Source organism: Eschrichtius robustus, chromosome 8, assembly GCF_028021215.1.
Source record: "Eschrichtius robustus isolate mEscRob2 chromosome 8, mEscRob2.pri, whole genome shotgun sequence".
Taxonomy (NCBI): domain Eukaryota; kingdom Metazoa; phylum Chordata; class Mammalia; order Artiodactyla; family Eschrichtiidae; genus Eschrichtius; species Eschrichtius robustus.
The window spans coordinates 65,408,166-65,420,753 of NC_090831.1; the positions used below are offsets into that span (position 1 = coordinate 65,408,166).

The following is a 12,588-nucleotide window of genomic DNA, read 5'->3' on the forward strand; positions in this document are numbered from 1 at the left end:
CATTTGCACAAGGAAATGCATGCGCTTCTGTTACAAGTGATTTAATAAATGAAAATGCTCTTTTATAGTAGATAATGTTTTATACTAAATAGGAAATTCTTATGAGACAAACTTGCAAACCAAGCCAAAAGATAATGCTAGCTTGCCAAATAAACTAATAATAGGCTTGCATTCAATATTAACTTATCTAAATATAAAATATAAAACACCATAATCTTCCAAAAATTCATCAACAACCTAACAATAGAAAAAAAGGTCAATTCTCCATATGCGACTATTCATTCTCACCTTTTATATTATGTTATTCATTATAAAATATAAGCCACATACACCTTGTTCACAAAAGCAGCATCTTCAAAGCCAGCATGGCACAATACATATCAGTATGCATTACCTTCTAAAATAATATGTCTACACAAATTGTTTAATGAATTTGACTCTTTGTAAACCTTTAAAACAAGTACAATGAAAAATATCTGTTCTTTGAAAACCTTCCTTCACAAACAAAACTATTTTCATAGTGAAAGGACCACAGTGAGTCTCCATCATCCTTAAAAAAATAACTGAAATTATTCAAATGAATTCTTAATTTAAGAATTATGTACACAGTATCAAAAAAAAAAGCATTCAAAGAAATCCATTTGGCAATGATTCTTCTTTTCAATACCAAGAACTATAAAAGGCTAAATATGTTCAAGGATAAAGTTAATTTTTTTTCATAACTACAATAATAGCTACTGAAGGAGAAAAACTACACTTTAACATGAAAGTTTCAAAAACCATTTCTTACACAGTTCAAAACCAAATCAACATGAAAATAAATCTCTCCAGTTTTCCGTTTAAATTTTACACACCCCCCGGTCCAAAAAAAAAAAAAAAAAAGAACTAATTATAACACAAGAACAGGACAGAAGAAATGTGGCAAGGAATCTAAAACCCCTACATTAGAGGCGGAAGAATATGGTAGAAGTAACTCATGCTTCAAATCTTAGCTTCATCACAAACGACAGGTCAATCAGTTAGAGCAAATGAAAAAATCTGCAAACAAGATAGCTGTTAAAACAACCAAATTAAGCTACAAGTTCTCAGTAGGCAGCTTCCAAAGCTCTAGATGTACTTCAGGCAGGAATCATTATCCCAGAGGATTAGTTGGCCCTGATTAAACGGAATTCTTTAGTTAGTGAAGTGACAGTTGTATTAGAGTTCTGATCTTTGAAATCATATAGAGAGCAAGAAGAGAAAGAGATAGCAATTGGAAAGAAACTAACCTGCCCTGTGATTCTGCCTAGTAAGGCCCATATTCCTTGTCCTTCACTTCGAAGTTTTCCATTCAGGTTTTGTAGTTCTTCTAAAGATTCACACAGCTACAATGTAAATAATTCAAATTAGTAAACCATTAAAATACACAGTAAAATATGTGAAAATGTAAATAATTTATTAATAAATGTCCAAAAATATCTATATTTATAGTCCATATATTTTTAACACATTCAAATACAATACACTGAAAAATGAGGGTCTCCAATTATTTAAGCAGCACCAACAAAATGTAAGCATTTTGTTTTATGTTACCATTTTTACTAATGATAATAATGATGCCTACATTTATATATTCTATTATAGTTTACTATATAATTTCAGAAACATTCTGCTAATTAATCCTTATGAGTCTATCAAGACGCACTCCCACCATTTTCCCAATGAGAAAACTAAGGATCACCAGGTTTTCGTGACTTAGCCAAAATCATAAGACAAGCAAGAATCCTTAGGTCTTTTGAATTGAATCCCAGTACTCTTTTCAATACAGTGTGGCTGATTATTGGAAATTTACTTCCTACAAATTTTTTTATCACTTAAAATATTATTTATCAATAAGTCAATCTTGGTTTTATATGCTCGTGTTACTTATTACCTAACATTTAGTCACAACTTGCTTTTATATATTTCTTTTTGATCGTCCTCATCTTTAGAATGAAGGGGTAGAAGGGAAATTTAAATTAGGAGTTTCTTTTTTTTTTTAATCAAAAGTAACAAACAATTCAAGAAAAAAACAGTAATTTCAAAATAGGTTTTAAAGTTTTTACAGTGGTTAGGAATAAGGAATGGAGTCAGACTGCTTGGCCTCAAACCCCAACTCTATGACTTGACTACCTATGTGAGCCTGGGCAAATTACTTCCCCTGTTTAGGACTCAGTTTACTCTGAAAATGGGAGCAGTAATCCTAAGCCATATTATAAAGCTGAAATGAGAATTAAATGAGTTAATACAAGTAAAAGTGCTCAAAATTGTGCCTGGCACATAGAAAGTACTCAGTAAGTGTTAGTGATGGTAATGAAAATAATGAGGGGTCGGAATTGTAGGCAAGTTGTAAAAACTCCAGAGGAATTTCAAAATAAAACATAAATAAAAATGTTATAAAATCACAAAAGAAATCATCAATAAGATGTAATATATTATGTTGTTTGTTTTATAGCCAACTTACCTTATTATATTCCACATGAAGCTTTTCTTGTTCATTCTCTAATTTATCCTTTATATTCTTTTGTTCAGCCATATTTTCTTGAATTTGAATCATGCGCATATTTCTCTCTATTTAAATTAAATATCCAATTTTACTTTAGTAGAAAATAAAAGCTGATATACAAAATACACAAAGGAAGAAGCTAGCCATAGGGATGATCACATGGATAAATCTACATTATTCAAAACACTTTTAACTCTATTCACAAATTAACTTAGCATTTTACAACAACCCACAACTTATTAGGAAAATAAACATGCGTTTACTTGATAGATGTAACATTGCTAGTAAATTTCTAAAAATTGACAGCATATCAAAATCTCCATCGGCAAATTGTCATCAATGAAAACGTGCATGCATCAGTGTCTATACTGACCAAAATAATAATTCACAAAATCAGCAGTGAGAGCAGGTTGCTTATGTTTTCTCCTTCCATCCACACTAGAACTAGTATCTGAATTGTCCACTGGGAAGATATCTGTACTGATCCCCATTAGTTCTGCTTTCCGCATAAGTTTACGAATGGCCGAAGCACTGCTAGTGAGTGGTCTGGGCAATTTTTCCCTTGGAACCCAGGCCTGGGGTCTGGTGGATCGAGCTAGTTCTGCTTTGGCACGATATTGCTGAAGCCGGGCATTGATCCTTGCCTATAAAAGAAATGTATACAAATTTTAAAAGATATTAAAATGGAACATACTCCTTATGATTTTTACTTCCACATTTAGAAAAAGTAAAGATAACCAGAATTTCACATATCAAGGCAAATTATGTCTATCCACAGTCCTTAAGGTATACTGTATAATTCTTGGGTTATAATAAACCAGGTCTACCCCTAGTAACAACTGTCCTAGTCTATGATCAGAATTGTCAAAAACTAATATGATTAAGCTGAAGTTTCTCTTCTCAACTAGCCTTGCACTAGTCTCCATAAATGTACTTAATTTACATAAAAATACATTTTATATGATGGGCAAACTAATCAAATTCTTTGCATAAAAGAACATTAGAACAGACTGAAAAAAGATGTGGTCAACATATTGCACTGATAGAATAATTTCCTCTAAGCCACATTCTTTAATGTACTGGAAGCATGCTTTACAAATGACTGCTTTGTTGACTAGGTGACAAGTAATATATTCAACCACAAACTATACTCACCATTTACCTTAATGACAATCCACTTCCTAGGTAACTAACCAGATTTCACAATTATACTTCACATGTCATTGGCAAACACACATGAGATCTGAAATTTATAACCTTGATTTTTTTTTTTTTTTTTTTTTTTTTTTTTTTTGGCCATGCTGCGTGGCTTGTGGGATCTTAGTTCCCTGACCACGGATCAAACCCGGGCCCTCAGCGGTGAGAGCGCGGAGTTCTAACCACTGGACCGCCAGGGAATTCCCTGAAATCTATAACCTTGAAAGAAAAAAACATGAGTTTTGGCAAGAATCCCATCCATACCTGTGCTTCTGGTGATAGCTGCTTCTCTCTCTCTTGTAAAGACATTTTACAATAGGATTGTAGAGCCAAGTAGTTTTTTCTCTTCCACTTTCTGTCTAACCTATCTGCATGTTGCTTACAATAAGCAAAAAATGGATCTGCTATATCCTATATCAAAAAACAGGGGGGAAAAAGTAAACATTTTTACTTCAAAGGGTCATAAAAAAACAACGATAATAGATAATATTTCCTTTTTGAAGAATATCCTAGTGTTGGTTATTCCTAAAATAAATTACAGAAGTAATTTTTATACATAATGATAAAAATTGTTGCTTTAGAAACTTAATCCTATATATCAAGTTCAAATTAGCAATTTTTTTTCTTTAAAGGGCCTTGTGGATTTAAAAATACTGAAATCAAATCTTAGGTATTACCATTTAGTTATATTTGTTACCTAAACAGATAATCACTGTTTAAAACAAATAAGATTTCAATAATCTTAGGTAGAAACCATCATTAAATATTAAAGTTATGCATACATAGATTAATATTATAAAACAACAGTATATCTAGAAAATACAGGACTAGCCAACACAGATAAGTAGGGCACTTCTAATTGACTAGAAATGCACATGCAGATTCTACCTGGGACAAAAATGGATTAAGAAGGCCAGGCCTTGTCAATAAAACACTTTAGATATTCCCTTTAACTCTTCATGAAACCCTAAAACCTCAGATGGAAACACAGCTCTCTCACAGTCATATTTCATGGTACTACCTTAATGGGTACATTTTTTATTCATAAATAGTAGGGTACCAAAAATAAAATAAATCTACTATCAAAAATAGAAATAAATTGTAAATGTGTAGCCAGAAAAAGTAATGTGCAATGTGATTGCCAGCAAAGTAACAGGCAGTTCATTCTTTAGGTCTGTCCCAAAGAAAAAAATAAAGATAAGCTATCCATATAGGTTTTGATCTAAGTTATGTTAAAGGGTCTCTTAGTAAGGTGGGGTTTTACAGCCCAAAGAGAAATGATGACACTAAGAAAAGAAGAAACAAATGAGAAAGTACAAAAAGAGAAATCATCGTAATAATAAAACTAAAGTGTCCTTGACATTAAAAAAAAAAGCATATGATCCAATTCTGCAGTGTGATATCCAAAGATGTCACAATATAGCACTGTGAACACTGTGATCACAGAATTTGGAAATATAAAAACCTGGAGATAAATCCTGGCTCCACCATTTACTGATTTTTGTGGCTCCAAACAAGTTGCTAAACATCTCTGGGTCTCTGTTAACTCATTAGTAAAACAGATTTAATAATAACTACTTCATATAGGTACACAATACAAAAACATGGGCAGGAGATTGCATTAAAATGCATGCACACACACACAGTTGCTTTCTCACAACATACTCTACATCCTGGTCACAGAATAGGCTAATGGAAATAAAGAACACATTGAACCGTAGTCAAAATGATCTGGAGAACTATTCTACTGTTTTAAAGTAGTAGGTAAGGTTGAAATTGACTTATCAGAGATAGGATTCATGCTTGCATAGATGAGTTAAGCATTAGGACCTAGACTCTGACTCGCTAAAAAGACCAGTCATCTCTGGTCAAAAAGATATCTGAAAGGGACTAGGTAGCCCAAGTAATTTTTTTTTTTGTTTTCATTATTTGGGATTGGGGGACAATAAACCCTAAGTCTAAGGCTAGAATGACCAAGGGATTAACCTTGTTTAGACAGTGGAACAGATATACCAAGCAAATATTAACTGTGACAGAAACCAGTCTTCTAATATCTATCCTCCCCTTCTTCTCCTTAGTACTAGAATCTTCTGAGTTTCTACTGGGTACTTGACGACCTTGCTAGAAAATCTCTGCTCCAGACTCTCAGCATCTGGATATGGCCATGTGATAAGTTCCAGCCAATGAGGTTTGTGAAATTTCCTAACCATACCCTTGAAAGGAAACTGCCTACTCTTAACCTTTTCTTCCTTCCTTCCAATGGGGTGGAACCCAGTCAAGGTGTGATAAACCATCTCTGACCATGTAAGAAAGTGCAACAGACTAAGAGAAGATGAAGCAACAAGTAAGAAGGCACCTGGTCCCTGGAACCAAACTCCCCCAATATCAAATCAGTCTGGAATGTAGAAAGAATTCAACTTCTTCTTTGTTTAAGTCACTGGCTATTTGGTTTTGTTAAACCATTCAAAATAGTGTCCTAATTAATGCATTGGTTGACCTGGAATATCCCTTCAACTTGCCTAGAGAAACTTTCAAGATCCTACTCCCAATGGAAAACAGAAAGGGAAAAACATTTTTCTGAGTATCTACCATGTACCAGGCACAGGTGCCTTTTTTCATACTATCTCATTTATCCTTTAACACTACCACATGAGGTGGGTTCTATTATTTTAATATCAATTTTATGGATAGAAAACTGAAAACAAGAGAGGTTAAGTTGCTGACCCAAGATCCATTGCTAGTAAGTTAAGATCTGTCTTTTTCAACCACTACCTGTCATCAGATTTACTTAAGGACGTTTCCAAACAGAAATGACAAAAGCCCAACTCTGGAGATTGTGATTCAGTAGGTCTAAGGCAAAGAGTTTTAAACGTGAATGCCTTGAGAAAAAGTACCAGTAAACGTAAACGTGCAAAGGGGCCTAAAAGACGCTGGAAAATTATAAGACAAAAGTAATGATGGGGGTGAGGGGGTGGGGGGATGCGGGGTAAATGGTGGGGACTAGGAGCAATGTGACAAAGTGGAATGCCCCTCAACCCAAGGTTGTCTTTTTATAGCACTATTCTTATCAAAAAAATGTATCTACAGGTCTAATTTAGGCTGTGGACCTCTGGATTGCATGATTTGTTCTAGAATCTTAAAAAATATATATTTTTTAAACAAAGCTCCCTGAGTAATACTGATACAGCAGATCAAAGGAATATAAACTGAAAGAAACTACTGGGAGTCTTGTACACTGAGAACCAACTGGCACTTGTAAAAACAATGTAATTTTAAGAAAGTGGGGATGCTTTATTGGTACCTTAATAAAACTGAAGTGTTTACTGAAATCCTATAATGAGTTAGGAGCATATCATATTTACCTTCTCAATTACAACACCATCAATGTTCTTATCCATTCCACCTCAGCCATTTAATTCCCATGACTGGACCTAGATTCTGTACTCTTTCCATAATTCAATGCCTAAAATATCATTCTCTGAGCATCATCTTTTATCTTTCCTGATCACTCCCTCTAAGACTCAAACAAGTTTTTAACACCTTTCAGGTCTCCAATGTACAGACTTTCTGTCTTCTGACTGTCCGAGAGCCCATGCACATGATTGCCCTCTTTACCTGATTATTTCATGGTCCATCAATTAATTACTTCTTCGCATGGCACATCGATTTGCTTGTTCCTCTCTTCCTCAATGAGCTTCGCTTGACAAAACCTACGGCACAGGTAAATCCAACTCTTCCCCTATTTTGTACCTGTACCTGAGCAGCTGAACGCATTCTCAAATTAATTTGTATTCCATTTTTGTAGATAATTATTGAATAGCTTTATCTCTCTCTCTCAAACCTTCAATATCTCCTCCCTATTCCTAACTTGCAGATGATGACCTTGTTTGTTTATTTCACTGGAGAGGGTTTCGAAGAGAGGAGAAAAGCAACAAAACAAAAACTTCCACAACCTCCTATCACCACATACCTCAACCTATCTGCATGTCTACACATATCCTCTGACTAATCTCCTGTTACTATGGATAAATTGCCCAATGTTCCTCTCTAAGTTTAACCTTCAGTTGCAATTATATCCCACCCCGTCTTCCCTCCAGCAAGTCTATCTCTCTTACACATTTTTTCTCTCTAATGGCATGCTAAACATACTGTAATATCCTTTAAAAATACTTAAAAGACCTTCCTTGGGCTCCTATTTGTTGTTCCACTTCTAAGCTCCTCTTAAAAGGAAAAATCTAAAGGCCTGTCCATATTAGCTATCTTCAATTCTATTCCATTCCTAAGTTTTCATTGACTACTCCCAACCACTCCAATAGCTCCTGTCAAGTGCAAAATGACCTTCATTTTGCCAATTCCAATTGTCATTTCTCAATCTTAATCTTACTCCTTTGACACAATTTGCTCACTCCCTCTTTGAAACACTTCTTTGAAATACCTCCCTTAGTTCTTTTTTTTACCTCACTGATCACTCCTCCTCAGTCTCCTTGGTAGATTCCTCCTTATTTTCCCAAATTTGAATGCTGTTGAATGCTGACGTAGCCCTATGACAGTCATCAGACCTCTTCCCATCTCCTTCTACTCTTATAACCTAGATAATTTCATCTAGTCTTCTCACCATAAATATTATCTGTACTCTGACAGCTCTCAAATTTATGTCTTTAGCCTTGACTGCTTCCCTAAACTTCAGACTCTGATAGCCAACAACCTACCTGATATCTCCACTTACATGTCTAATAGGCATTTTGAACTCAACATGTCCAAAACTGTCCTCAGTTTCCTTTTCTCCTGCAACAGATCTGCTCTTCCTTCAGTCTTCTCCATCTCAGTAAACCACAACTCCATTCTACTAGAAGCTCAGGCCAAAAAGAAGTCACCCTTTTTACCCTCTCTTTCTGTTACATTCCACAATCCTTCAGCAAATACCTAGAAAATTTGTCATTTCTCATTACCTCCATCCTAAAACCTGTTACAGTAAAAGTTCTAACTGGCCTCCCTGCTTTCACCCTTGCCTCCCTACAGCCTGTACTCAATACAGTTATCAGGGCAGTCCTTTTAAATATCAGTTGGTTCATATATACTCTATGCAACTCTTATGGCCTTCCATCTCACTCAGAGTGTAAATCCAAAGTCATTCCCATGTTTTTCCAGGCCCTACATGAAGTAGCTCCCTGCTACCTCTATGACCTCCTCCTCTCCTCTTACCAAACCCCAGCCCCTAACTCTGTACCAGCCACACCAGTCTTCTTCTTGGTCCTCAAACCAAGCATGTTCCTACCTCAGAGCCTTTGTATTTCTGTTCTCCCTGCCTGTAATGCTCTCCTCTCAAATAAACATACGCTCCCTACAATTTTCCTTACATATTTCCATAAAATGTCACCTTATTAGAGAGCCCTTCTCTGATCTCCCCATATAAAACAGCATTGCCCTACCTCCCTTACTCCCTAAATACTTTATCCTGCTTTATATTTCTCCACAATACTTATCACAGTATTTTTTTGGCTAACTTTTTCACTCTCTGTCAGAGGAGAGCCCACCTGCCACTAAAATGTAAGCTACCTTAAGAGCACAGTTTGTTTTGTTCACTGTTATCTCTACAGGGTCTATAGCAGCAGTCCCCAACCTTTTTGGCACCAGGGGCCGGTTTCGTGGAAGACAATTTTTCCACAGACCGGGGGTGGGGTGGGGTGGGGTGGGGTGGGGTGAGGGGTGTGATGGTTCAGGCGGGAACACAAGCGATGGGGAGCAGCGGATGAAGCTTCACTCGCTCGCTGTTCACCTCCTGCTGCGTGGCCCAGTTCCTAACAGGCCACGGACCAGTAGTGGTCTGCGGCCTGGGGGTTGGGGACCCCTGGTCCATAGCAACGCCTAATACACAGTAGATCAATATATCTGTTGAACAAATATACTGAATGAATGACAGTAAAAACATTAATTTGTAATCCTTAGATAGTTTCAAAGGTTAAGAGACAGATAGGTCAAGAAGGTCCAGCTGAAGTTTCTGATTCTTCCAGGGAACCTTCTTTCTGTATTTACACCACTTCTTGTCCATACTAGGCACCTGTCACATCTTTTATTGCCATCTTGTAAGACTGTTGAACATTTTATTGTGTTTACTATCTATCCCCACCTAGGTTGATACTGTGACTTAAAGCTATATTTATGCTCCCTGACAAACTCCTCCACCCCATACCTAGAGTTTAGTGTCTTGCACATATGCACATGCCCTCAATCATGATTGACTGATTTCACAGAGTACTATGAAGCTTTGTTTGAATATAAATCTCACTGTTTGCTAAACAAAGTTTAGGTCACCCGTTAACACAACTTAACTGAGTTTCGGAACGTGAATTCAACAAGGACTTACTCCTTACAGTCATGTTCCACAAATACTTGCTGAGTTATAATTCTGTCAGCCCTCAGCTGCAGTGCCTCTGCAGGCATTATATGATTAACTTGTTTAACATACAGCTGTAATTTATTTTTTAAAGAGTCTTGTACTCAAATCTGAAACTCCCAGATGATGAAGACCAAAGAATAAAAACAATAAATCTGAGCAAGATTCCTTAATTTCTTATTCTAGTGCTTGAAATTTCTAAGACTTTTTACAGATGAAAATTTTAAATGCAAATTCAATGCCCAAATGCCTAGTGTCTCGATACCAAAAGAGAAAAATTAATTTGACAATGTACATATTTTGTCCTTTATATATTTCTGAACCATAAACAAAACTATGTCTATAGCTGTTTAGTATTTCTTCCTATAAAAACTGAAAGTAACCAACTTAGCTTTATTGATATCTTGTATTTGGGTTCTATCTAAGAATCTGTATTCAACTTGATCTCATTTTTGAAGGTATATTTTTCCCATTTGGCATTTATCACTTTTTCATTTTCTACTTTTATGACTTAAGTATTTTATCAATTCTTAAAACACTCATACACATTGTATGCAAAATGTGGCTGTCTAAAACCAAGGTGAACTAAATTTACATTAAGTCTTTTTATGTATTTAAATTATATTTATTTAAAAATATATAGCAGTTTCTTTATCCATCATTAAAATATTATCTTTACCTTTATATAAAAAATTAATACTAATCTAGCTAACAGAAAAATAAGGCTTTGTACAGGAAAGCAAAATTATCCTTTGGCATCAGATTCCACAAAAGCATTAAAAGGTATTAACTATTTATGTTAAGCTGGTTAAAATCTGACATATTTCTTTCTAGCACGAAAATATATATAATTTAATGATTATATAACACTTTAAAGTATCCAATTCTACTCTTCATTTTTTAACCATATCTGTTAAAACACAGAGAGTAAACCTATGTTAATTTATTCTGCAGCTAAAGCTCAACTTATCCAATATCAGTTTATCTAGGAAAGCCCTAATACTCTGCTCTGCACATATTTAAGAATTACCCATCTGCATTTATTATTATATTTTATATTTCCTTACACTTAGTTGGACCATTCCAAATTCACTATTTTCAACTGTGGTTTATAATACAGATAAAAATATGGTCTTATGGTATATATTCAATTTAGACACTGATACAAAACTCATAAAGTTAATTCAAAAATAATGATATAAACTCTTTATTAAAAACAAGACTGGTGTGTTTTTATCCTATATGTTATTTATCATTTATATTATTCAAAAAGGATTTGAGGTGGCTTATTAAAATATGCAAAGTATAAGATAATTTTAATTAAGTTTTAATTATTAATTTTAAAAACTAAGTAAGGACTGTAGAGTGTGTGTGTATGTGTGCGTGTGGAAGGTGAGAGTGAATAATGGAATGAGGTGAAAAAAGAGGTAGGAAAAAATAAGATGAAGCCCAGACATACAGAGTATTCCTCAAAGCTCTGTGTAAGATTATAGAACTAACTTGGGGCTGTGATGATAAAAGATAAAGCCAGTACTATTCAGTCTATGGAATTATTTTTTCAATGTAGAATGTTGTTTTCTTTCCTTGACTAACAGATGCTAAAGCCATACTAATGTTTGGAGTTTAGACAGGTGATCTCTTTTGGCATAAAATGTACCATAAATCAAAAATAACAATAATCTTGACTAAACAATGTTCTGATTTATTAAACTGAATTCCCTAAAAAACACAAAGTAATTGAGCCAGTATTAACTTGACCCCCCGCTCTGACTGGGGTAAAAAGCCATTGAGAAAAAAAAAGCCTTGGAAAGGAAGGACTACTGAGAAGCCAGTTCCACTGTGATGAGGGAGGCTGGAAGGAGAGGGTACGACACTATTAAAAGGCAAAGACCAGGAAACAGATCAGACCCAGAGAAAAGAAGGCCCAGAATATTAGAATTCTTCTACTCTGAAGCAAAGAAGGGAAAAACGGGAAAGGTGACATTTTTACTTGTGTTTTTTTTTTTTTTTAATTCAAAACACCTGATTCTTCTTTTCCTTCTTTTAATAGCTGATATAAAGACTTCTTCATTTGGTCTAGGTATGAGCTACAGTGAATGGAAATAAACTGCCAACTTCTTAGGCTAGTTGTAGCAAACTGTTAGTTGCTGACCACACCCCCAGTCATTCCCTTCCAACATATTCCTTTTTTGTAAAATCCATTTTCTTTGACAGAAACTAAAAATGTCAGGTTTTACCTTCCCAACTTATCTCATTGCTAACGATGGCCATAATGACTGTTTCAATACATGAGATGACGGGAAAATCTATTGGAGTGAACGTATGAGAAAATTTTTCATTCCTAGTAATACGAGAACCCTTTCCCTTCTCTTTGACTTTGAATTCCATAATGAAAGAACACAGTACTAAGAGCTATTCCAGCAATGTTGAGACCATGAGACAACAAGGTTAGGAACTAAAAAGAAAAACGTGT

At 35.0% G+C, this 12,588-nt stretch overlaps 1 protein-coding gene across 2 annotated transcripts in view; it reads right to left on the reverse strand.

The window, feature by feature from the left end:
* Positions 1-12,588, reverse strand: part of PHF14 (PHD finger protein 14) — a 193,684-nt gene that overhangs the window by 135,434 nt on the left and 45,662 nt on the right. For both annotated transcript variants that reach the window (XM_068550589.1, XM_068550591.1), the window contains exons 8-11: positions 3,986-4,132; positions 2,898-3,168; positions 2,483-2,589; positions 1,269-1,364 (exon numbers count right to left, since the gene is read on the reverse strand). In XM_068550589.1, coding sequence (XP_068406690.1) covers positions 1,269-1,364; positions 2,483-2,589; positions 2,898-3,168; positions 3,986-4,132 — 621 coding nt within the window. The remainder of the gene's footprint in view (positions 1-1,268; positions 1,365-2,482; positions 2,590-2,897; positions 3,169-3,985; positions 4,133-12,588) is intronic.